Source organism: Malaclemys terrapin, chromosome 1, assembly GCF_027887155.1.
Source record: "Malaclemys terrapin pileata isolate rMalTer1 chromosome 1, rMalTer1.hap1, whole genome shotgun sequence".
Classification (NCBI taxonomy): domain Eukaryota; kingdom Metazoa; phylum Chordata; order Testudines; family Emydidae; genus Malaclemys; species Malaclemys terrapin.
Genome location: NC_071505.1, coordinates 228,106,237 through 228,133,703, shown reverse-complemented (window position 1 = coordinate 228,133,703; position 27,467 = coordinate 228,106,237). Strand labels below are relative to the sequence as shown.

At 43.1% G+C, this 27,467-nt stretch overlaps 1 protein-coding gene and 1 long non-coding RNA gene across 2 annotated transcripts in view; one reads left to right on the top strand and one right to left on the bottom strand.

Annotated features, from left to right (window-relative positions):
• Nucleotides 1–7,365: 7,365 nt before the first annotated feature.
• LOC128825726 (uncharacterized) lies at nucleotides 7,366–10,370 on the bottom strand. The gene is made up of 3 exons (XR_008442708.1): nucleotides 10,289–10,370; nucleotides 8,636–8,675; nucleotides 7,366–7,703 (listed from the first exon to the last, which is right to left on the bottom strand). It is a non-coding gene; the product is annotated as an uncharacterized LOC128825726 (long non-coding RNA).
• Nucleotides 10,371–10,818: 448 nt separating this feature from the next.
• CD99 (CD99 molecule (Xg blood group)) overlaps nucleotides 10,819–27,467 on the top strand; it is a 35,160-nt gene continuing 18,511 nt past the window's right edge. Inside the window, exon 1 of the mRNA XM_054008461.1 lies at nucleotides 10,819–11,116. Coding sequence (XP_053864436.1) covers nucleotides 11,056–11,116 — 61 coding nt within the window. The 5' untranslated portion in view covers nucleotides 10,819–11,055. The remainder of the gene's footprint in view (nucleotides 11,117–27,467) is intronic.

The following is a 27,467-nucleotide window of genomic DNA, read 5'->3' as shown; positions in this document are numbered from 1 at the left end:
TTGTGGTCCACTATAACCCCTAGATCCCTTTCTGCCGTACTCCTTCCTAGACAGTCTTTTCCCATTCTGTATGTGTGAAATTGATTTTTCCTTCCTAAGTGGAGCACTTTGCATTTGTCTTTGTTAAACTTCATCCTGTTTAACTCAGACCATTTCTCCAATTTGTCCAGATCATTTTGAATTATGACCCTGTCCTCCAAAGTAGTTGCAATCCCTCCCAGTTTGGTATCATCCGCAAACTTAATAAGCGTACTTTCTATGCCAATATCTAAGTCGTTGATGAAGATATTGAACAGAGCCGGTCCCAAAACAGACCCCTGCGGTACCCCACTCGTTACGCCTTTCCAGCAGGATTGGGAACCATTAATAACAACTCTCTGAGTACGATTATCCAGCCAGTTATGCACCCACCTTATAGTAGCCCCATCTAATTTGTATTTGCCTAGTTTATCGATAAGAATATCATGCGAGACCGTATCAAATGCCTTACTAAAGTCTAGGTATACCACATCCACCGCTTCACCCTTATCCACAAGGCTCGTTATCCTATCAAAGAAAGCTATCAGATTGGTTTGACATGATTTGTTCTTCACAAATCCATGCTGGCTATTCCCTATCACCTTACCACCTTCCAAGTGTTGGCAGATGATTTCCTTAATTACTTGCTCCATTATCTTCCCTGGCACAGAAGTTAAACTAACTGGTCTGTAGTTACCTGGGTTGTTTTTATTTCCCTTTTTATAGATGGGCACCATATTTGCCCTTTTCCAGTCTTCTGGAATCTCTCCCGTCTCCCATGACTTTCCAAAGATAATAGCTAAAGGCTCAGATACCTCCTCTATTAGCTCCTTGAGTATTCTAGGATGCATTTCATCAGGCCCGGGTGACTTGCAGGCATCTAACTTTTCTAAGTGATGTTTAACTTGTTCTTTTTTTATTTTATCCGCTAAACAGACCATCTACAAGTCTTTGGAAGGTAGCGGGTGCATTTCGCAACCCGAAAGGGAGTACATTGAATTTATACACCCCTGCCTGGGTGACAAAGGCTGACCTTTCCTTAGCGGGTTCATCTAGTGGTACTTGCCAGTACCCCTTGGTTAAGTCTAAAGTAGAGATGAATTGGGCATGTCCCAATTTAATTACATTCAAATAGAAATGATTTATTACATTAAAAATAATACTTTGTGGCAGCGTAGGATGTATGGGCTGCAGGTTTCAAAATCCCTACAGTGAATTAATGGAAATTGAATTACAGTAGCTCACAGAAATAGAGAATGCTAAAATGAGACTGGTGATGCACCATATAGAGGTATGCTAGATCTTTCTGCCTCTGTTATTTATTTACTTGTCTTGTATATTAAAGGAGCCAACAGCAACTGGCAGTTTAATTGGAATGGTAAAGAAATAATTTAATTGAGCGCCTGACTTTAGTAATCCCCAGAAGTTTATCATACCCTGAATGTAGAAATAGCAAGTGAATCACTATTTAAATATGTACTGTGGTTTGACAAATAATACTTGAGGTCATGTTATGTACTAAAACAGAGGGCAAAAGAGAGCAGCATATTATCGCGCCATCATGGCGCTCTTATCTTAGCCAAAAAGGGTCCGATTTTCAGCTGGTATAAAACGCCATTGCTGTCAATGGCGCTATGGCAATTTGCATCCACCGAGGATCTAGCCCAGTGTATTTTGTTTTCAGAGAGACATATCTCAGAGCAGCTTAAAATACTTGCAGCGTTGAAAGTACAGTTCAATACAACAGGAAGCAAAGTGAAAAGCAATTCCTATAAGAACAACCTTCTTCCTTCCGATAAAGTGACATTGTGGTATGGAGATATATTTCTTGTGAGAAAAGTGTTGGCAAGCTATTTCATTTAATTAACACTGCAATTCATAGTGCAGTATGGTAACCGAGTCCTTAATAAAATTCCTATTGTATATAGGGCACATAGATGTGTTCTAGGTGTTTTTTTAAATGATAGATCACTTACACCAATACAATAGGATCATAAAAGGACAACATACAGAAGAAAAGATTACACTTTTTTATAGAGAACTCAGGGATCATTTATAAAGCTGTGTAAAAAACTTGGTCTCAAGAAGGAATCTGAAGATGTTTTTGTGGTGTTCAGAATTGGAGAGTACATTTCTGGTGTAAGGGGCAGTGTGGAAAAAAAGCATATAGGCTTTAGGTGGAGAAGGTAACAAAGGGGACAAACACTAAGGCTGTGTCTGCAGTAGGATGAAAGATGTATTGTAAAGACATTTAGCTTACATGTTAAAATCCTAGTGGAGAAAGAACATTAACTAACACCACTTTCAAATATACCCTTTTCCTCTAGCATAGACACAGCCTTAGGAACAGATACAGCAACAGTAGGAAGACTAACGAAGACAAGGTTTCTGTGGCCACAGATGTTTTTTCTATTGCATTATCTACATTGGTGCCTTGTGTACAATAGTGTTCCTGCTATTGTTATCCCTGGGGGAGTGGAACAATTGGTAGTAACAGTGGGAAACTTTCTGTAGGCTTGATATTCTGCATTCACATAGGTAGGTTACTCTTTTTCTATAACTTTTGTGCATACATTTTTCCTAATAGAACTTTGACTATGTAGTTACAAAGTTCTGGCTTTTGTAGAGAGATCAGATCTGCTTACTTTGTGAACTACATTTGAGCTGTAGTGTCTTAATATGTCTGAGGTCATGAGCAGAGACCACTAGAAGAAATCACATGACAGAAGACATTAGCAAGGTTGGAACAATCAGTCCAAAATTTGGCCAGGGGTTCCATTCTGTATGCACCCCTAGAACTGGCAATAGTTTTTCCACAGTACAGTTGTCTGACAAGATAACACAATTGTCACAATCTTTTTGTCACTAAAGTGAGGGAGAGGGATTGTTTACAAGTAAGTTATGTTGCAATGTATGTTTTATGTCCTGCCCTTAAGGACAGGCTGCTGATCTGACCTTAAAAATCCTGGGTGCATATACTAACTGAAGTGTCGCAGCTACTCCATGGCACTAACATTTGGATCCACTGCTGGGGAGTCTCGCTGAAGTCAACAAGATTCTGCACATGCACATGGGGTCTCTGCTAGCAGATCTAAATGCAGAATCTGTGTCTATCCCCTTTCTCTCCACTCCTAAATAAATACATTTAAAAAAAAAGAGAAAATTATTGTAGTCCAGCTTTGTCTTTATTTTAAAATTTACTTACAGTAACCGACAAACATGGGAGTCCCTACGGCCTGGTTGCCAGGGCCGGTTCTAACTTTTTTGCTGCCCCAAGCAGCAAAAAAAAGTGCCGCCCCGCCGAGTCCCCCCCCCCCCCCCGCTGAGCGCTGCGCCCCGCGCCACCCCCCCACCACCGAAACCCCGCCCCCTGAGCGCTGCGCCCCGCGCCGCCCCTCTGCCAAGCGCCATGCCACTGGAACCCCCCCAGAGCGCCGCGCCCCACGCCGCCCCCCCGTCGCGCGCCGCGCCACCAGAGCACACCCCCCCCCCCGCAGAATGCTGCGCTGCGCCCCGCTGCCCCCCACCACCCCAAGATTGGCCGCCCCTTACCAGGTGCCGCCCCAAGCATGTGCTTGGTTGCCTGGTGCCTGGAGCTGGCCCTGCTGGTTGCACAGAGGAATAAATATAATTAGAGGCCTGAATCTGTGCCAGAAGTAGTTTCAGCAGAGGCCATGGCTTGACCTGAAACAAAGAGTTCCAGTTTTATCTGACATTCGTGTTTTCATGGTTGTAGGTCTACTAGTGTCTCCAGTACTTTGATTCATTTTCAAATGCATTTTAGTAGTTGAATAAAGTATAAAAGCGATGCAGATATTGTGCAGATGTGAGAGGTACTTTACCTCCAACCTATTTTTTCAGTATGCACCTTGAGGTGGTGCCTCTATTTCATAACATCTACACATTGTTATATTCCTTAGATATGGATAGGGCTGACATAAACAAAAGTTTGTGCCTTCAAGTAATATTCATCAAGAGATGTATATCACTAGATGCTGGTGGAGGAAATGTGCCATTAATGGCACATTCAAGTAACTTAAGGAAAAACAGTTTCTGGATCATATTTTCCAGACCTCATTATGTCAAGTTCTAGGTAATTATCACCATTTTTAATTAATCAAAGGGCTCTGATCTCCCCTCCATATGGGTATGCAGCTCCCATTAACATTCACAGGAACTGAGTGCATAGATTGAAGGAAGAATAATCTTTATGGTCTCTCCCTTTCATTGAGTTGAATAACAATTTTTTTTCAATGTCTGGCTTTAGCTCCTACATCACCTTGCTGGAGGCAGGGGCTGCTGGCGCTCCTATATCACCTAGGGTCAGCATTAGGGAACAGACGGGTAAAGTCCCAACTGCTCTACTAAGATGTTGCTTGCAAAGAAAAAAATAAATATTTGTCTTTCCACTGTCTCTCTGTGTAAGGAGCCAGCTTTGAGGAGCACCCACAGAGCCTTACTGCTTCTGGGAAGACTTAAATCCACCAGGTATGTGGAAATGAGAGGGCACAAGGTTAAACAGAGTGGAAACAGGAAGAGTGTAGATGACCACATGTACTTCAGAAGAGCTACAATGGGAGGAAACTGGGGAGAATGAGCCTTCATCTCAGCAGCTCATGGCTACCTGTAAAAGCTGCCTTCTTCCTTCTCTGGAATAGTTCTCTTCAAGCCCTGCTCACCTTCCATCTTCCAGTCTATGGGAACACCACACAAGTTAAAGTATTAACCATTTCTTCTAAGCCTGTTTGAATTACATGGAAAGTCAATGTTTCACCTGCATTCTTTCCATTCAAAAGTTTCAAGACATGGTATAGCAGGTAATTCTAAATGGTGTGGCCTCATATAGAATAGCATGTGCAGTATTGATCACAGAATCAGCCTATGTCAAAAAGGATATTGCAGAAGGGTTCAGAGAAGGGTGACAACAATGAAAAACTTACATATGAAAAAAGATTGAAAAAGATTGGGGTTGTTTATCTTTAGAAAGGAGACAAATAAGAGAACATGATGAAAGTAAATAAAATAATGAATGGGTCTAGAGAAGGTAGATCAGGTGTGTCTATTCTATCTGTCTCTAAGACAAGAACAATGGGACATTCAATGAAACTAAAAAGTGGAAAATTCAAAACTGATAAAATACATTTTCACACAATTCATAATTAGACAATGGAACACATTGTCACTGGATGACATTGAGGCCAACAATTTAGTAAGATTCAGAAAGGGATTGGACATTTATATGCATAACAAGAATATCTAGTTATAATTAACGCTAACATAAATTCTGTAACAGATATTAAACCTCATGCTTCAAAGTTTAAACTAATTGCTATCCAGTATTATGAGAAGACCTAGTGTGAAGGCTGATTATTCCACATCTGCCTAATGCGAGGTTACTTTCACCTTCTCTGAAGATTGCACTTCCTCTGATACTGTCCTCTTTTACAAATAGAATACTGGGCTATATGGACTATGGATCTGATGTTGTATGGCAACAAATATATTTTTCCAATAGTAAACTAGATTCATTTTCTCCTATCAATTAGACAGCCAGGAAATCAGTCCTAAATCAAATAATCAAATGCATAAAATGCTATCTTACTCTAAAACATGATTAATTGGGAATGTCATAAATACTTTTTTAGGGTATAGTGCACTGAAATTCCTGTTAAACAATTATTTTGTCAGTTGAGAAGCTTCTTTGAATGACGAGTGATTAATAATTGCTATGAAAAAAAAAATCCCATTAAGCAAAAGATTTGCTTTGATAAGCAACATGAATAATTTGGTATGTATGCACTGTACGTATTTTTGCTAAGCACTCCGTAGCACTGTTTTGGATCATAACGTGAATGTGCATATTTGTAATTCATTCATCTCATCTTCTAGGCCTTGGTGTCTATAGCAAAGAAAGCTTTTAAACATTCCTTTAAATTAACTTGATAAGAGTGTTAATAGTTGAAAGACCCATCTTCTGCCATTCAGGCACCTTTCTCTTGATGAAAACAGGCAATTTACAATATTTATTCTACAAAATTCAGCTTTCTGGGTTTTTTGTTGTTGTTGTTAAAGAAGGATTAATCCGTCTGATCATTTGATGTAAAACCATATATGGGCATTATTTTCATGTATTAAACTTACTTCAAGAGCCATTTAATAAACTGTAGCCAAACTCCGTTAGCAGGTAAGCTCCTCTCTCTGCTTTCATCAGTTAAACAAGGTTGGATCTGATTAGTATTTGGCTAATGGACATGAAGGGGGGGAAAGGGGGAGGAATCAGACAGTTTATGAAATGGGTGATGATTCTGATTAATTAGAACAGGGGTAGGCAACCTATGGCATGCATGCCGAAGGCGCACACGAGCTGATTTTCAGTGGCACTCACGCTGCCCAGGTCCTGGCCACCGATCTGGGGGGCTCTGCATTTTAATTTAATTTTAAATGAAGCTTCTTAAACATTTTAAAAACCTTATTTACTTTACATACAACAATAGTTTAGTTATATATTATAGACTTATAGAAAGAGACCTTCTAAAAAGGTTAACATGTATTAGTGGCACGCGAAACCTTAAATTAGAGTGAATAAATGAAGACTCGGCACACCACTTCTGAAAGGTTCCCAACCCCTGCTTTAAACTAAGCTCCTGAGTACTTGAACTAATATTATAATAGTCTATGGCCTGGCAAAATTCTAATTTGATAAACTACATGGAAAATATAAGGTGGCAGAATATAATTTCATTTGGAGAAAGTATTCACTCCCTCTCTCAAACTATTGTATAGTGTTGCTCTGTATCATTAAGCTGGTGCAAGTTCCACCCCAGAAGTGGCTGCATTTTGGTAATGGTGAAGATACTTCCCAATTAAAGGTACTATTTAGGTGACAAATCTGAGGAACTGTCCCAGATTAAGGGCCAGAGTGGAGAAACTAATTTAATTATTCGCATTGGTCTTCATGGTTGAGGATGTGAGGGAGATTCACAAACCTGAGCCATTCTTTTTAGAAACTGACCCAGATTGAAGTGTCATTAGAGGAGGTTTTGGAACATACTGATAAACTAAATAGTAACAAGTCACCAAGACCAGATGATATTCACCCAAGAGTTCTGAAGGAACTCAAATGTGAAAATGCAAAACTACTAACTGTAGTCTGTAATCTATCATTTAAATCAGCTTCTGTACCAAATGACTGGAGGATAGCTAATGTGACACCAATTTTTAAAAAGGGCTGCAGAGGGGATCCCAGCAATTACAGGCCGGTAAGCCTGACTTCAGTACCAGGCAAACTGGTTGAAACTAGTAAAGAACAAAAATGTCAGAAACATAGATTAACATAGTTTATTGGAGAAGAGTCAACATGGTTTTTGTAAAGAGAAATTATGCCTCATCGGTCTACTAGAATTCTTTGAGGGGGTCAACAAGCATGTGGACAAGGGGGATTCAGTGGATATAGTGTACTTAGATTTTCAGAAAGCCTTTGACGAAGTCCCTCACCAAAGGCTCTTAAACAAAGTAAGCTGCCATGAAATAAGAGGGAAGGTCCTCTCATGGATTGGTAACTGGTTAAAAGATAGGAACAAAGAGTAGAAATAAATAGTCAATTTTCAGAATGGAGAAAGGTAAATGGTGGTGTCCTCCAGGTGTCTGTACTGGGACCAGTCCTATTCAACATATTCATAAATAATCTGGAAAAAAAAGGGTAAACAGTGAGGTGGCAAAATTTGCAGATGATACAAAACTACTCAAGATAAGTCCTAGGCAGACTGTGAAGAGCTACAAAAGGATCTCTCAAAACTGGGTAACTGGACAACAAAGTGGCAGATGAAATTCAATGTTGATGAATGCAAAGTAATGCACATTGGAAAACATAATCCCAACTATACATATACAATTATGGGGTCTAAATTACCTGTTGCCACTCAAGAAAGAGATCTTGGAGTCATTGTGGATAGTTCTCTGAAAACATCCACTCAATGTGCAGCAGCAGTCAAAAAAGCAAACAGAATGTTGGGACTCATTAAGAAAGGGATAGATAAGAAGACAGAAAATATCTTATTGCCTCTATATAAATCCATGGTATGCCCACATCTTGAACACTGCGTGAAGATGTGGTCGCCCCATCTCAAAAAAGATAGATTGGAATTAGAAAAGGTTCAGAAAAGGGCAACAAAAATGATGAACGGTGTGGAACAACTGCCATATGAGGAGAGATTAATAAGACTGGGACTCTTTAGCTTGGAAAAGAGACGACTAAGGGGGGATATGATAGAGGTCTGTAAAATCATGACTGGTGTGGAGAAAGTAAAGAAGGAAGTGTTATTTACTCCTTCTCATGACACAAGAACTAGGGGTCACCAAATGAAATTAATAGGCAGTGGGTTTAAAGCAAACAAAAGGAATTATTTTTCAACACAATGCACAGCCAACCTGTGGAACTCCTTCTCAGAGGATGTTGTGAAGGCCAAGACTATAACATGGTTCAAAAAAGAACTAAACAAATTCATGGAGGATAGGTCCATCAATGGCTATTAGCCAGGATGGGCAAGGATGGTGTCCCTAGCCTCTGTTTGCCAGAAACTGGGCATGGGCGAAAGGGGATGGATCACTTGATGCTTACCTGTTCTGTTCTTTCCCTCTGGCGTTCCTGACATTGGCCACTGTTGGAAGACAGGATGATTGGACTAGATGGACCTTTGGTCTGACCCAGTATGGCTGTTCTTATGTTCTTATTTGAACGTAATCTTTATACATTGATATTTATCTTGATATAATTATTTTGTATGTATTTTGGCACAAAGACTTTCATATTGTTCATTAACTTTACCTGGTCCCTAGGGAGAGAGGTATGGTTCAGTCTAGTACCAAGGGTTCAGTCCTGCAAGTGATGAGTGGGATTACTGGTGTATGGCAGTGCAGATTATAGGATAGGCTTTTAATATTGTATAATATCTGGGGAAGCAGGCAGAGGTAATGGACTATATCCTTTGTGGCAAAGATGTAAAACCTCTAAATTGTAACTTCCATGAAGAAATATGGGTTATTTAGCTGTGTTTAAATAAAAAAAGTCTTATATTTGTAAACAGTCCTCCCACATCTGAATAATTCACATAAAAACCAAATATGGCACTTACATACTGTGACATGTTGCACAAGAGAATTTTAATTTAGATTTGTGTCCTTTTAATTTAGTCATAAGAAGTCCAATCTTGCATTGTCTGTGCATCCCAAATTCTCTGCAACGTCAAGGAGAGTTTCTGATGTCCAAGCAAAGGAGGAGCCAGCCCTCTGCAGCTAAGATTGGCAGGCTTCTTAACATATGTTTAATTTTAGATAACCTTTATCAGTAAGTGCAGAAAGAAAATGTGGCTGGATGAAGGTGTGGCCTAGCCTAGCAGACCCTGCATTTCAACTATCAAAGTCTGAGGCCTTGGTTACACTTGAGAATTCACAGCACTGCCGCAGCAGCGCTGTGAAGCACGAGTGTAGTCGCGCCGCCAGCACTGCGAGAGCTCTCTCGCAGCGCTGCAAGTACTCCACCTCTCCGAGGGGAATAGCTTGCAGCGCTGCGAGCGAGCGTGCAGCGCTGCAGGCGCTGATTACACTGGTGCTTTACAGCAAGTTTCACACCCCTGAGCGCAGCAAGTTGCAGCGCTGTACAGCACCAGTGTAGCCAAGGCTAAGAGAGGATTTGATTCACCTAGTTCATCTCCTTTTGGGATTTATTTTAAATATCTCCCATGTTTGCAGGTAGGCCTGTGAGAGCTAGATACTAGTGAGAGGTTTTAGAACTGCAAAACATAAGTCCCGATGTCCAACATTCTCCCTCCATAAAAGTTTGAGTGCTTTTCGTTGTTGGATTCCACCCATTCCCAGAGACAGCATGAAATCTGAATCTGGCTTTTGACCCCTCTCCCCTTCCACTTCCTACAATGTCTGTGATTCAAGAGATCCTCTCTCTTTTCAACAAAAACAACAAGGAGTCTGGTGGCACCTTAAAGACTAACAGATTTATTTGGGCATAAGCTTTCGTGGGTAAAAACCTCACTTCTTCGGATTGTTTTTGTAGATACAGACTAACACGGCTATCTCTTTTCAACAGGTATGGAGACAAAAGGAAAGGTGTTTCCCATACCATGCTAACCTGAAAGAGACCAACCCCTGCCAATTCACTTTGTGGAGGCAAGAAACTTATACCTAGCAGAGTCATCTGAATCTGGAAGGATTAGAAAGATAATATATTTTATTGGACGAATAAAAGATATTGCCTCACCCATGTTGTCTCTTAGTAATATCCTGGGACCCACATGGCTATAACTACACTGCATACCATCCAGGGAGGACGTCAGTTTCTTTGCAGGTCCAGAAAAGAGCTCCCTGCTGCCGCTTTTGCCAGACAGCAAAGTAAAAAACCGGTTTTGGCACCTATTGCGTTGAGTCATTGCTCTCTCTCTCTCTCTGCACCAGTTTCTGGCTCAGATCTACACTCTGACAACCTTCCTGCCCTCGCACTGCAACCCCCCCGTGCCCGTTAGCAGCCTAACATGCCGGGTGCACTCCCACGCTATTTTCCGCAGCTCGGGGACAGCCTCTCCCCATCTGCACCGCACCCCACCCGCTAGTCTCCCGTGACCTAAGGCGTGGCATGCCCTGGCAGGCACGCACTGTCCCTTCTCCCACCCAGCGGCCGGGGTGGAGGTTGGCCCCTTTGTCTCATTGGCTGCCGGGGGCCAGCTCTCCCTGCGGATTGGCTGCCTGCCTCTGGTAGGTAGGATTCTTGGAGAGGGGGGACAACTACACCCCTTTTTTGGCTGCGGGGCTCGCGCTGGAATTGCTGTTTGTGCAGCAGATCCTGTGCGCGGGGAGGGCTGTGGCTGCTGCCTGTGGCGCACCCGGGACCCGCTGCTGGCGGGAGTGGAGTTAGTGGCTTGTTGGAAAGAAAGTTAGAAGTGTGTGTGTGTGTGTGTGTGTGTGTGTCGGTGGGCGGGAAACCTGTGGGGAAAGTTTGCCCCTTAGTCTCCGGAGCGGCAGCAGCGGATCATGCAGCGGGGGAGACTCACCCTCCTAGTGTCTCTGGCTTTTCTTCTGCTCCACGTGAGAGGTAAGAAGGTGGAGCAGACGCTGGGGGAAGAGGGTCGCTGCAGTGCACCTCGCCCTTCTTTCCCTTTGCTGCGGCGGGGATCTGTGGCGGGGGTTTTCCTGTGGGGCTGCGCTCCCCTACGCAGCCCTCCCTCCCTCTTGCCACCTGGGGTTGGGTGCTGGGAGCTGTGGCCCGCTGCCAGCATAGACTGAACAAAGGAGCGGCTGTATTGGGGGCGGGCAGGAGGATGGTGGGGCGCCCAGACGGGAGATCCGCATGGCTATGTGGCTCTCAGGGCGGGGTTGTAGCGCAGAAGGGGCAGTGCCCGGAGCTCCCCTTTGTCCATACAGCGGTGCGCGCCCAGGGGGGTGGCCTGTGCCGGGACCCCTCTCGCTGTGTGCACGGGCTGGCCGCCGCTAGGCGAGAGCGAACAAAGAGCGGCGCTGCGGGGTGAGCCCCACGCGTGGGTGCGCATCCCGGGTCCGTAAATGGCTGGTCCACCACCCCCGACCGCAGCGCTGCCTCCCTAGGTGGGATGAGCCTGGTGGTCTGCCTCTGCTCCCCCAGTGACAGCCACCCGAGAAGCCCTCGGAGGAGGCAGCCGGATTGGAAAAACTTCCTTTTCTGCGATCGGGGGCTGCCACGTTTTAGTTGGCGACTCTTTTTTATTTTATTTTTTTTTTGCGGTGGAATTTAATTCCTGGGAAAACTGGATTTGCAGTGATGGCGGGGAAATCGCCTTTACTGTGGGCACTGAACCTGGCGCTACTGGAAATGAGGCAGAGGGTGATGGGGGAGGATTGACCACAGGGCTGGGACATGGAAATAAGCCAGGTATATTACGTTGGACCGGTTGGCTTGCTCATTGTCTGGTTTGGGAGAACGGAAAGGATCTGGGAGTTGTCTCTTTGTGTATTGCTAGCCTGGGGAGGAGAAATGCTACATACTTGTAAGGCTGGGGAATCCTTAGCTGCCTTTCTGCCCCACCCCAACAGCGTGGAGTATCTAGCTGACGTCTTTCAGGGGAGGTGGGATGCCTGAAGTGCACATCATTCTCCCACTAGATCTGCACAGAGTGGTCCTCTTCACATTTGCCCGTTGAACCATAGATACAGCAGGGGTACTGTGGTCACTTACAGAGGAGGTGATGTTGTCCTTTTAAAAAAACTTGTACAGTATGAAAATGTTTATTTTTTTCACCTCTCACTTTATATCTTGTATGTACCAAATTAGTTGCTGTGTTTTCATTAGTTTGTTCGTAGAAGGAGAGGGCTTTTCTTGAATGCCACCGGGAGTTTTGGCACAGTCAGAGCTCTAAAACAGCTTCCATTTTAGGAAAGAAAGAGGAGTTACTGTAAGTCGGAGCAACAGTTATCCACTTGCAAGTTAGCTTTGAGTTATCAGCACAATTACTATACTATGGGAAACTTCAAGGTAAACAAACAAAAACTTTGCTGACAATTTCCCTTTGATTTTAATATTCTTATGAGCAGACTTTTTTTTAGCCTTGAAACTTTTGCCCATTTTTTTTGCACAGAATATTTATTTAAAAACAATAGGTTGAATGCTAGGATTCTGATGCATTATTTGGAGAAATGCAGCTACCGTAGCTAAAACTACTCTATCCAATAAGAACTTATGTAATCTCTGTTGGCTAAGGTCTGATGTGATACAAGGATATATGACACAAATTGTCACTTACTTTGCACAATTTGTCACTTAATTACTTCTTGCCAGGATGGTATTATTTTTGCCGCACCAAAGAAGGCTAGTTGATGCTACGTAGTCATATATTTTTCCTGTCAAATATTTAGCAAAACTGTTAGTTTAAAATCACTTGTTGCCTCAGAGCTTCAGAGGACATACAGTAGAGCAGGGGTGGCCAATCTGTGGCTCTGGAGCCACATGCGGCTCTTGAGAAGTTTAATATGCGGCTCCTTGTATAGGCACTAACTCCGGGGCTGGAGCTATAGGCGCCAACTTTCCAGTGTGCCGGGGGGTGCTCACTGCTCAATCCCTGGCTCTGCCACAGGCCCTGCCCCCACTCCACTCCTTCCCGCCCCCTCCTCTGAGCCTGCAGTGCCCTCACTTCTCCCCCCTCCCCCCAGAGCCTCGCCACAAAACAGCTGATTGGGAGGGAGGGGGAGGCGCGGTGGGTTGGAGGCGTTGGGAGCGGGGGTGGGGGAGCTAGTGGGGGGCTGCTGACCTATTACTGTGGCTCTTTGGCAATGTACATTGGTAAATTCTGGCTCCTTCTCAGGCTCACGTTGGCCACCCGTGTCATAGAGGGAGAGGAGGATGTTAAGTGTTTGACAAATCTTTGCAAGAAGGTAAATTGTTCTGACATGATCAGTAACCTTAACTCAGCTTGTTGTGTCCAGGGTTACAGTTCATAATGTGAATGCATTATCCCAACCAAATGAAAAAAGACACAAATAAGATCCTATTTTTTTTAAACAATATTTGTATGCATTCATGCATGGTATGAAGAAAGCTTCAGTTTTAACCAGTGTGAAGCTACTTTAAATAAAGCAGTTTACATCAATTATCTAAATCACTTGATTTTAAAATATCATCAGTCTAAATCAGGTGGAGGTTTGGCAAAACTAATTTGAAAACTTCTGCTCTTACAACATTAGGCTAAAAATATATCCTAAATTTTGAAATGGTTTTTAAAATGCCACTGTCTGTAAGGTATCTTTTTTTTGAAGCTTCACTACTTTGTCAGTATCAGTTCTGTAAATGTAAGGCTCTGATCCTGCAAACGCTTAAGCAGTTGTGTAACTTTACTCACATGAACAGTCCCATTAACTTCAGTGGGGACTGCTCCTGTTCTTAAAGTTAAGCATGAGAGTTTGCAGCATCCGGGCTAGCACTGTATTTTTTTTATTCAATGTTGCTCTAAATGGCATAAAATCTTTGTCATTCCAAAACAAAATTGCTTTAGTGTTAACAATGTTATAAACACAGGCCAAATTTGTTTTAAAATAAGAGCCTAAAGTTAAGCTCGCATTTAGACACATGCAGGTAAGATTTTCAAAGTGTGAGGTAGGGGGAGGGGTAGCTCAGTGGTTTGAGCACTGGCCTGCTAAACCTAGGGTTGTGAGTTCAGTCATTGAGGGGGCCCCTTAGCCATCTGGGGCAAAATCAGTACTTGGTCCTGCTAGTGAAGGCAGGGGGCTGGACTCGATGACTTTTCAGGGTCCCTTCCAGTTCTAGGAGATCTCCATTAATTTATTTTATTTATAACTTCATAGCAGAAAAAAATCTCTATGTAGTAGCTGAAATTTTACTAACAATTAGAAAATTAAAAAAATAAATACAAAACAACTATCTCATCACTTTAAGACTATAGAAAGAATGTAAAGAACTAGAAATTTATGAATAAAATTGTGATTTTAACCACCCTGGCCTCAACTGTACACTTCTTTAGTTGGTTTAAATTCAGACTTTGAAAAAAATGGTCAAAATACAGTTAAATTATGCATTTTAATATTGAGAGTATGTGGATCAAATTCCCCCATGCATCATTCTGAAAATGTAATTCCATATTAAATGAGCAGTTAATGATTGTATTTCCTTTGGGTACTATTGCTGTTCGCCAATTTCTGGTGGGGGTATCATTTTATAGAGCCACACATACTGTACTATGAAGCTGAAAATGTGCAGCAGGCTATTCTTTACCACTGTCACTGAAAAGAGTTCAGTTCTGTGACTCAGACTCTGAAGGCTTTTACTTTTTACACTGATAATTTACATAAAAGGACAACTGTGCATGCTAAATCAAAATGACTTCATTGCGGCAGTGCAGAAGTTCTTTGAAGTCATGACAGTGTAGCTTGGCAACTGTTGAACACTCCTTAGCTCTACACTGCACAGCCAGAAACAATTTCTAGATATTAATGTTTGCTGTTACTACTTTAACATGTCACATGGGGTGGCAGCTATACTTAAAATGTTTGTCCTTGTTTGATGCTTGTTACTGTGACCCACGTACTGGGGAAGGCATTATTTGTTGGGAGGATACAGTTTAGTACAAAGCTACTGTAATTGCCATGTCCTTTATTCATTTAGTATTGCAAGAAGATGAAAGGTTTCAGAGTAGCAGCCGTGTTAGTCTGTATCCGCAAAAAGAACAGGAGTACTTGTGGCACCTGAGAGACTAACAAATTTATTAGAGCATAAGCTTTCGTGGGCTACAGTAGTTAGTCTCTCAGGTGCCACAAGTACTCCTGTTCTTTTTAAGAAGATGAAAGTGCACCCAGAAATCTACTAGCCAGAGACCAATAGGTCAAGAGTGTGTAAAGCATATGAGGGGAGGGAGGAGGAGGGCAAGTCACCAGGGAGTTCCAGGGGCCAGGGTTCATTTTCAGCTGGTAGAAAAGGGGAGGGTACATGGGTTTGTACCTGGTTGCATTTACTTTTTCCTTAGAATGTGGGAGAGGGGAACAACACTTCATCTTCCATATGAATCTCTGACTAGTGTTTGATAAATTTGAAATCCCAGGGCTACTTGTTGGGAAAGGAGCAAGTGGTAGCAGCAGCAGCATTGAAGTGCTCTGTCTGCAGACTCAGACAGCACCACAACAGTTAACATTTGGAAGGTTCTTTGCAATCATAAGGAGACTGCTAATGAAAGCAGAAATTATGTAAAAACTGGTACATTAACACTTCTCAAATATCCAGTCTTAATTCTCTTCCCCTAAGTAGGTTTCTATCATCAATATACAAAATGTCAAATGGACACTTATAAAGAAACATCTTTAGCTGTACTTGTTAAAAGGCAAAAGTCATTAGTAATTCAGCTGGTAATTCACTCCAGATGTTAACTGGTCTCTAGCCTTCTCACATTTTGAGTCTGTTAATAGTCTTTCTTCTTGGATCTCTGCCAGCAGTTTTATAGCTATTCCTCACCCAACCCCAAATGTATGCTTATTGTGTACAGTAGAACCTCAGAGTTATGAACACCTGAGTTATGAACTGATCAGTCAACCACACACCTCATTTGGAACTGGAAGTATGCAATCAGGCAGCAGAAGAGACTAAAAAAAAAAATGAGAGAGAGAGAAAAAGGCAAATGCAGTAAACTAACTGTGTTAAATGTACATTACTACAAAAAATAAAGGGAAAGCAGCATTTTTCTTCTACATAGTAAAGTTTCAAAGCTGAATTAAGTCAATGTTCAGTTGTAAACGTTTGAAAGAACCACCATAACATTTTGTTCAAAGTTATGAACTTTTCAGAAAAAACAATGAGGCGTCCTTGTGGCACTTTAGAGACTAACAGATTTATTTGAGTATAAGCTTTTGTGGGCTATTTCAGAGTTACAAAAAACCTCCATTCCCAAGATGTTTGTAACTCTGAGGTTCTATAACTTTCAGCTTTGTGCAGGATGGTGGGTGAGAATACTTCATCCACAAGATCTGTTCACAAGAAATCTTTTTAATCCCAGGTCTTTTCTTTTGAATAATAGAATTTTGGTCTAGGTAAAAATAAATTTTGGGGTGGGTTTTTTGGTTTGTTTGTTGCTTTTGCCCCCTCACACAGGATATCCATTGTCTTTTTTGTTGTCTACTAAATCTTAGTTATTTGTCTGAATAAAAGGTTCCAAGTTGGTATTTTTATTACACAAAAGCTGTTTGTAAACTCCAGAGCTTATATTGTCTGGATTTGATCTGTTGGTGTTTTAGTTATAACATTCTCTTCTCATGCTGGTCCTTTTTATTTTAATTTTAAGCTAGACCATAGACATTCACTTCAACTTTTTCTTTATTTAATTTTTGCTCTAAACTAATGAATTGTTTCACAAATAGAAATTAAACTGTGGGGATACAAAAGTTATTTAATACAAAGTTCTCTACCTAAAGCTGTGTCTGCAGTTTTAAAACAGAGCATATCTAATAGGCTTGATGGTAATGATACAATTGTTAGTAGAGTTTAATCTTAAAGATGCCCACTCCAAAGAATTACTCTTTCAATCTGTGGCACCTAGTGCACAAAACAAGTTGAAGGAATGGAAGTGCCAGATATCAACCCTTATTTTGTCTTCCTACTCCCTGCCTCACATTTGGGGTAACCTACATTTGGGGGCAAGGGAGATAGCATGCTTAAAAGGTGGGTAGCAGAGTAGGGTTTTGGTGAAAGGTTCTTGGTGAAGGGTTCTGCGAATCTTGTGCAAATGGCTCTTCGAAACTGGTGAAGAAGAGTCTTTGCTCAGACCCACGTTCTCAGTTTTACTTTTTTTCCTTTTGTTTTTTCCTCTTTTCTATTACACTCCTTCAGTATTATATATCCTTTCCTCCTAACACCACTCATCCACATTCTCCCTCTTCCACCAATCCCCAAATCTATGCACCCTCACTGCTCAGCCCCAACACAACACTGTCACCCACATCTCCAAATCCTGTGCAGCAATCCTGCATCCCAGTCCCTCTTCCATCATCCTCCCTGCTAACTCCCACACATTCATAGCCGTCACCGCTTGAAGCAAACCGCTCCATGATTCCCTCCCCACAGCAACTCTGCACCAAGGTTTCCCTTCTCACATATACTACAGCCCACTATCATTCTCCCCTGCAGCAGTCTTCTCCCCTCTGCAACCCCCTGTCATTCCATTCGTCTCCCTGCCTTTCCCACAATGCACCTGGGAACCCCCACTGCTTCCTACAACCACTCCCTACAGCAAATCCCTGGTTTCCTCTTGCTACCATCTCTGTCTTCCACTTCACTACCACCCACATGGCTGTGACCAGGAAGGCAAGGGATTGCAGCAAGCCCTTTTGAATGTCCCATGTCTGCAACCAACAATGGTGAAATTTGTGGTGGGAGTTGCTTTGCCTTTGGTGACTAATGAAATTATCATGTCAGAGGCTTGAAATTTCATCACGTTGCCTTGATCAACATGTATGCCATATTTCACAGGCAGAGGCGGCTTCAGGCACCAGCGCAGCAAGCGCGTGCCTGGGACGGCAAGCTGCGGGGGGCGACGTGCCGGTCGCCGTGAGGGCGTCAGTCAGGCAGCCTTCTGCGGCATGCCTGCGGGAGGTCTGCCGGTCCCGTGGCTTTGGCGGCAATTCGGCAGCGGGTATACTGAAGACGCAGGACCGGCAGATCACCCGCAGAAATGCCGCCGAATCCGCGTGACCAGCGGACTGCCTGCAGGCGTGCTGCCAAAGGCCGCCTGACTGCCGTGCTTGGGGCGGCAAAAAACATAGAGCCGCCCCTGTTCACTGGAGGGCTAGGGCATTTTCAGGGCCACAATGAATCCCCTGGTGGCTGCAGGCTGTATCACACTGTATACTTTAACCGCTACGCTTGCAACCAGATCATGCAAATTGATCTTTGAGAGTGGATGCTTATACCTGTATGGAGACACTCAACTTCATTGAGTTTCTGGGTACATGCAAGCATCTGGCCACACTGAACCTATTGATGGAGTCAGAGGAAGAGACTGGCGGATGGATTGTCAACTTATTAATTGTGGTATAATAGAGTGGAAATGAGTTAGGATTGTCTGAGTGACTTGCCGTGTATTTTAGTAGTTCATTGTAACTTTTGATTGTTTTAGTGGAATAGTAGTCAGAGTGTGGGATGGTTACTGCTGAAGAAATCAGAAGTGGCTTTCAGAGATAAGGATGGAAGATTTAAACACACAATTGCTGTAATTTCTGGGCAAGAGCCAGTACTCAAGGTGCAGTTCCCTTGTAAGTGTTAAAATGTTGCAGTCACTTTCTTTGGGGTGGGATGTGTGTTTACTAATCACAAGACACTTCATAACTACACAGATAAAATCTTTATGAATATGGAAATTAAACTATCAGGATCTGGGTGCTGTCCTTTGTTATCATGAACCATGATTTACATTAAGTCATGGTTTATGACTTCTTACCACTTGGTCTTTAAAACATATGATGTTCTGTTCCCTCTCCCTAGCAAACATGGGAAAGACACTGAAGTGTACAGGAGTATAAAATATTCTTTAGTGGAATGATAGGCCATCCCAGTAGTTAGCTCTCTAGTGAAGAAAAATTGGCATAAACCACTCAGTGTGAGTTTTATTTTCCTATCTGCAACAGTATTTGACAGTCTCATTCTGTTGTATGGTGTCAGGAAGTTAACTGTCTGCTTGGCCAAACATTCTTCTTTTAACGAACCTGAATGAAACTGATTTCGGAACTGTTTATCTGTTAATTTCCTTTGTAATTGTCACAATTTGTCAAGTTGTAGAATTCTTATGAGTAGCTTTAACATTCATGTGAGGAAACTGCTGATGCCTGAGATACATAGGGCTAGATACCCACGAAGTACTTGTGAGAACACTGAAACTTGCCCCTAAACTTCTCTGTCCTGGTTTGAGATATGTGCTCTGTTGCCATGAAAATCTCATGGGAATAATGTTGTCTGCTTGTGATCCCCACATGAGGAATACAACACATTAACATTCCTTGAGGAATGGGTAATGGTCCTGGAAGCTCTGTAGTTCCGATATTTGTATAGTTTTCCTAAATAGAAATGGAAAAGAGTATTGCTGTAACTGACAAGGTTCTTGTTGCCTTAAAACCAGAAATCGTCCATGAGTAGCATAATAAAGGAGGCTACTGATAACTTAGCTTTGGAAAGGGCAGAATGAACAATGAATTGACATTGACAGTTTCTTCTTTGGTGGTGATGGGATGTGTGGAGGAATGAGAACTTTCTGATAAGTGTATCACCGGTTAAGGAAACCTGATTGTAGCAAATCCTGTTCATTGTTTATCACAAGTCTTTGCTAGGTTTGTACAAGTTTAAAATAACAGTCCTTGGACAAGTTAAACTTGGAAGCTGTGTGCTGTAGATGATATAAATACTGTGAAGGTTTGTTTGTATGCCTTTTGGTCATGGAAAATGAATGAAGCTATTATAGACTTTCAATAGCTGGATTTTAAAATGCCAGGGGTGGAATTTTCAAAGGAAACTAAGGGAATTAGATGCCCAATTTCCATTTAATTTCATTGGGATTTGGGTGCTGAATTCCCTGAGGTTTTTGAATGTGTTTATAAATGATGCAAAAGCAATATAAAAGAATATAGGGATTTCCAAAAAGCTCTAGATTTGAAAGTCTCTTGCTCTTGCAAATCCTGTGACTTGGATGCATTATAAAAGCACTTGGTTTTGTGGACTTATCATTGTTGCTAGTATTTTCCTACTTATTAGCAACATGTGGTAACTTCTTGGAAAAAATCTTTCCACTATATTTAACTCTTCCCTGCAGAAATTGGGGATCATTCCCTGTACATCAGCTGTAGCCAGTACCTGAATTTGAACCACTTTCTAAATGTAAAGCTAACTTTTTCTTGGGGGAGGAGGGTCAAATGACAACATTCAACTTTTTAAAGCAACAGAGAGTCCTGTGGCACCTTTAAGACTAACAGATGTATTGGAGCATAAGCTTTCATGGGTGAATGCCCACTTCGTCGGATGCATGTCATGCATCCGACGAAGTGGGCATTCACCCATGAAAGCTTATGCTCCAATACATCTGTTAGTCTTAAAGGTGCCACAGGACTCTCTGTTGCTTTTTACAGATCCAGAATAACACGGCTCCCCTCTGATACTTGAGCTTTTTAAAGGAAAGCTGAATGTTACATTTGTTGTGGAGATGAAAGTATTTATTTTTGTTCTAAAATAGTAAGCTGACTTAACCTTAGATTCAATTTAGGCCTTTTCTACACTGCAGAGTTTTGTCGCTAAAAGGCAGCTTTTGGCGACAAAATGTGGAGGTGTGCACACTGCAATGCCACTTTTGGTGACAAAAATCTTGAGTTTCAACAACAAAATAAAACCACCTTGATGAGAGTCATAAAGCTTTTTGTGGCAAAGTTAAAATGACGAAGTGTCAGTGTAGATACTGCCATTCATGACATCGCCAGAACTGGCCTCCCCCAGTATCCCACAATGCCTGCGGTGACTGTTCTGCTCACTGTTTTGAAATTTGCAGGCATGTGCCCCTCCCCTTTCAAAGCTCTGTTCTGACAGCTGAGCGTGCAGCACTGCTCTGGGCAACAAAGAGCAAATCACTAAGGTGGAATGCTGCTCTTTCCCACACTCGAACACAGAGGCAGGCAGGCAGGGGCGGATATGTGTGTGTGTGTGTGTGTGTGTGTGTGAGAGAGAGAGAGACTGCTGTGAAGAGCCATGGAGGGAGGCGGGGGCTGAAGCCAGGGGTGTCTCCCTCCCACTGCCTCAGGACTGATTGCTTCCTGCTGCTGTCTGAATTTACAAGACAGCATGCGGACACTCTCCCCCAACACACACTGTCTCTTCCCCCCGCCACACACACACACACCCAACATGCCAAACCTGTGAAAAAAACATAGAAACTGGGCTTGTTTTTGGCTTAATTGGCTTGTGAGTTTCTTGTTGGCTAATTTTTGGCTTGTTGCTTGTTTGGTTTGTAGCTTGTTGCTTCATTTTTTTGATCTGCTTCCAGCAAGCTGGGGCAAGGAGGCTGGGGGCAAGCAGAGGAAATGGGGGGAGAGAGTCAGGGGTGCACAGTGGGCCCACCAAAGTTCCAGACTGCACGCCAGGGGGATCTAGTCACAGAGAGTGTTGGGTAGGGTTACCATATTTCAGCAAGCAAAAAGGAGGATGGGAGGAGCCCCGCCCTAGCCCCTCCCACTTCCCGCCCCCCAGAACCCCCAACCCTCCCCCCGTTCCTTGTCCTCTGACTGCCCCCTCCTGGGACCCCTGCCCCTAACTGCCCCCCAGGACTCCACCCCCTATCTAAGCCTCCCTGCCTCTTGTCCCCTGACTGCCCCAAGCCTTATCCACACCCCCAACCCCAGACAGACCCCTGGGACTCCCATGCCCCATCCAACCACTCCCCACCCCCTGACAGCCCCCCCCCCGAACTCCCAACCCATCTAAACCCCTCTGCTCCCTGTCCCCTGACTGCTCCGATCCCTCTCCCCACTCCTGCCCCCTGACAGCCCCCCCACAACTCCCAACCCCCCCCCCGCTCCTTGTCCCCTGACTGCCCCCTCCTGGGACCCCTGCTCCTAACTGCCCTCCAGAACCCCACCCCCTACCTAAGACTCCCTGTTCCTTGTCCCCTAACTGCCCCCTCCTAAGACCCCCCCAACTGCCCCCCAGGACCCTACCCCCTACCTGTACCCTGACTGCCCAAAACTTTCTCCACTCCCCCCAAAAAGCCCCCCCATGAACTCCCGACCCCCCCCGTTTCTTGACTGCCCCCTCCAGAACCTCCCTGCCCCTTCTCCTGCCCCCTGGCCCCCTTACCCTGCTGCTCAGAACAGGGTGTTGGGCTCTGTGCGAGCCGAACACGTGGCTGCGCTCCCCAGCACAACAAAACCCGGTCTGGCCCTGCACAGTGCTGCCGGAGCCGGGCTGCAGGGGAGAGCTCAGAATGCAGGGCGGAGCTCCTCTACAGCTGCTCCGGAGTCCAGCCCGGGACTTCCCTGCAGCCCTCCCAGCCGCTCGCTCTGCTCTGCCGGGGGAGGGGGGAAATCCCGGACATTTTGAGTGCTTTACAAATTCCCCCCGGACGCTATTTTTAGCACAAAAAGGAGGACATGTCCGGGTAAATCCGGACGAATGGTAACCCTAGTGTTGGGGTTCTTAGGGATTAGCTTGTTTTGGCCTTGTTTTGAAATGGGATTAGCTTGATTTTGGGCTTATTTTGAAAGTCGGGGTGCTTATTTACCACGTGAAAATTGGTAACTGTGACACACATGCTCCTTGTCACACACTCTCCCTTCTCTCTCCCCACACACTTCATTTGAAAAGTGGCTGGCAATCTAATAGGATGCTCATGAAACAATGGGATTGAGAAACCTGCATCATGTGACATTGTACCTGTCCCATGAGGCACTGCAAACCCTTCCCAAAACATCCTGCAGCCAGTTACACAGTGGGATAGCTACTCACAATGCACTACTCTCTGTGTTGATGCAAGAGCTGCTAGTGTGGATGCGCTCCACCAACACCAGGAGCATAGTGTGGGCATGCAACAGTGCTTTAATTAAAACAGCATAACTTTTGGCAACAAAACTCTTCAGTGAAGCCATAGCCTTATCCTGAGTGCATTGTGGTTGTGACCTAACTTTATTGCTCGGGGATACTAAGAGCTGGGTAGTGCTTCTCTGGAAGGAGTGAACTTCCAGTCTGCCTGCTTTTTGCACGTGCAAATACCTACATGTGCTCTTTAAATAGTCTTACATTAGACAGTGTTGGAATGTCCCCTGTGGTATTCATTGTGGGATGTAATAGTTGTATATGCTCTCTGATTTTACACTATGTAACAGGATGGATTTGTTTTAAATCGTGATTTAAATCACTGGTCAGGAAGACTCGATTTTAATCATGGTTTTCTACATAAAAGTGCATTCTTGTTGGTTGTTATAACTTTAATACATATTCTTCACAACTCAGAGATAGATGTAGGCTTCATTTTTAGAAGGTGCACACTATATTATACATTTTTAAACGTTTATTTTGAAAATTTTTCAGATTAGTTTTATAGCTATATCAGAAAATGAATGATTGTTCGGTTATTTCATTTACCAAAGGTAATTGAAGCAGATATTTATGAAGTCATTGGGAGGTGAACTATCTCCAATTCAACAGGTTAATCATTAATATTTGGACGATTTTCTTGCCATGCTGTATTAGGAGGAGAACATCACCAGACAGACATTTAAATTGTTTTATTTAAATAGAACAACAAAGTTAAGTATTCTGGATTTTTTTCTTCAACAGCAAACATATCATATTTTAACAAAACAAGCATATGTCCCTCACTTCTCACATTTATCTCCAGACTTCTCCTTGTCCAGCTCTATTTCACCCCGAACAATCTTCTATTCATTGAACTTTTTGAAACTTTGCACTTTTAGAGAGAGGTAAGGAATTGACTCTGTGTACACAAATTGCAGAGGGACAATAGAGTTGAGGTCTGTTATTTATCACCTTTATATATTATTTATTTATTTAAAACATTTTTGCTGTTAACAAGCATGTTGCCTCTAGAGACACCAATCCACAGTTTGAGAACTGCAAAACTAAGTACCTCTGATGGTATCTTCTAGACCAGGGATTGGCAACGTTTGGCACGCAGCTAGCCAGGGTAAGCCCCCTGGTGGGCCGAGCCTGTTTGTTTACTTGCCACGTCTGCAGGTTCGGCTGATCGTGGCTCCCACTGGCCTGGGAAGTGGCGCGGGACGAGGAATGTGCTGGCCGCTGCTTCCCGCAGCCCCCATTGGCCTGGAGTGGGGAACCGTGGCAAGTGGGACCTGTGATCGGCCGAACCTGCAGAGGCGGCAAGTAAACAAACCTTCCCGGCCCACAAGGGGGCTTACCCTGTCGAGCCACTTGCCAAACATTGCCGATCCCTGTTCTAGACTGAGCATTGAGTCCCATTGGGTAGATAGAAAGATTAACCTAATTAATCTATACAGAAGCCTGTGGAACCCCATAAAATTGGGTTCCTAATCCATGAACTAGTGGAACACATTTACCAAACTTTTCTTAAATATTACATGAATATATTGTCTCATACTATAGAATTAGAATTTATAATCCCTATTCCATGATGAGATACATTATAGCTCAAAGGTATCTTAATTAAAGCTATCTTTAGATAGGTTTTTACTCAAAAAGCATTTTATCAAAAAATTCAATTTAAATAAAAAAAATCATTGATTTTTATCCACCCTGCTATGTAAAGTGTACACGCTCATGTTTGCATCTGCAAAGTGCACTTTGTGTCTGCAGTTTTGTGTTCACACAAAAAGAAACTGGGGTGAGGCCATTGTGAAAAATACATTCCTTAAGCTTTGAAAGGCTTTATTAAAAGTTGTCCGTTTCAGTAAGCAAGTGAGATGTTTTGCCGTTGAGAATGTCCTGATTGTGTCAGGTGCTCAGATGCCATGGCAATGAGTACATTATACAGTAGCGTCAACCCCAAGCCTTCACTGAGTATAAGAATTTATGTTGAATAGAATCAAGTGTGGTAAACTCACCTTTGGGAGGAATAACTTTCCCAGAAACAAACATGGAAAACATTTTAACCCTATGCTAGCTGACTGTGTGCTCTGAGACCATACTGAGGTCCCTAGGGGAAAATAGTCACCTCAGTTCTGAACCTATGTCCTTATTGACCCTAACCTTGTGGAACTAAACTGTGGTATAGAATTAGTTCTGGCATTTGGGTAGTGATTTGAAGGTTGGACACTGGATTTTGGGCCTTAATCTACCCAGCCCAACTGACAGGGCTGGCTCCAGGCACCAGCCCAGCAAGCAGGTGCTTGGGGCGGCCAAGGAGAAGGAGCGGCATGTCGGGCTGTTCGGCGGGTCCCTCTTGGAGGGAAGAATTCCTGCCGAAGAAGAAAGTGGCGCGGTGGAGCTGCCGCCGGAGTGCCGCCGATCGCAACTGCGATTGCGGCTTTTTTTTTTTTTTCCCCCGCCACTTGGGGCGGCAAAAACCCTGGAGCCGGTCCTGCCAACTGAATGGCTTCAGAGGCGGCGCCCAGATTTGTTGTTGCTACGCAGCAGGACTGGTTTTGGTTTCTGGATAACAGCTGTCATTAGTCTTACTAAATGCTGAGCTCCTTGTGCCAGATTCTGTAACCTCCTGTTTACCCTACTCTTATGTACTCTCAGATGTTCATCTGGTGATTCAAAGCACTCTAACTCTTCATTCCTAAACTAAAGGCTTCTGTCAAGCCATCCACATTATCAGCACCAGAGCTTGTTTTGTTTGTGATGCAAGCCCTCAGTGAATAGGTTTCTCTTGTTACAAAATGTGCCACAATTCCTAATTTCTCTATCCAGTCTTGAATGGATATTAACGCAGATCGACATAATTTGTGATGCATTCCCTGAGTTCCAGCATGCACCATAGACACGTGGAAACATGAAATTCAAACTAGGGTATGTGTGGGAGAAAGGTGGCCTCTTGAATGGATGTTCATGTCTGTCAAAGGATCCTGTGTATATTTTCACTTCTGTTCAGTGGAAGGAATGGTCTGTTCTGAAATTCAGCTTCAGGTGCTGAAAAGTGATAATGGACAACTGCTTATTTGCTCCTTGTTTAGGTACCCCGTCACTTAAAAAAATGTCATTGCTACCTTGGAAGGAGTGTCTAGAAACCATTCTTTTTGCATAAAGGCCTGTTGGGAGACTTTTGTATGTGAACAAATAACCTTGGTAAGTCAAATACATCTTGAGCAATATGAAAGAAATGTAGGTTTCTCTTTTTTACTGGTCCTAGAGGAAGCTTAACTGTCATGGTCACCAATGTTTTCTGACTGTAAACATGCTAAATCCAACAGGACTGAATATGCAGCAAATAGCTGCCTTTTTTGTATTTAGAAAATCTTCACTTCATATTCTGTCTGTATCCTTGTCTCATACTTAGAATTTAAGCTCTTTGAGGTAGGGTCTTTTTGTATAGTACCTAGCACAGTAGGGTCCCGGTTCATGACTGAAGATCCTAGGTGCTACCACAGTGCAAATAATTAATAGAAAATAAACGTAAAGATTTGATATATGAGCAAAGTTTTGATAGGTGAAGTCTTGTACGAGGGTTGCAGACTGAAAACTACAGTACAAGATTTCAGTTCTGAAGATTTCATGGTATGCTGCTGCAGAGCTAATTATAAGCTGCTGCTTGGCAACGTCTGTAAACATCTTGTCACAGTTTTTGCCTGATCAGGACTGGTGCCCACAACTCTGCCCAGAATGAGATGACTAATACAGCTGCAAGTTCTGCTCCTCCCGCAGTGAGTCATCATCACATTCAAGTTTCTCTGCTTAAAACTTAAAAAAAGAAGTTTTTGCAGAGGTATAAAGGGAACAGAGATTTAAGAGGAATAAAAAAGTTTTCACTTTCTCCTGCGCTGCTTGTTAGTAAATTGTTTTTCTTTTTTGGTTCTAGCTGTTTGTGACATTCACTATTTTGGAAAAAAAAAAGGACTGTCAGAATGTGGGATATGCAGTAGATGTTTTTAGTCTTGGATCACTGTATGTTGACAGGAGGCAAATAACTGAATTGGAAACAAATGCCAGTGAGCTCAGAACAGCAGTTCCTAGGTTTAAACTTCAAATAAAAATAAAATTGTGCAAAATACTTTAAAGTGTTGCTTTTACTAATTGCATATGTGCAGACCTACCTACCATGGCACTAGTCCCTCATGGCTGGGTAGCAGATATTCCCATCCTTCTTATAGGTCCACTGAAGGAGGGGGAAAAAATGGAATTACTGGTGGGGTATAGAATTTAGCCAATTAGTTCATTTTATCATCCATTTATCATTGTGTTATTTGGCGTTATGGTTAATTCATATGCTATTTCACGGATAGTCAATGTATGCTAA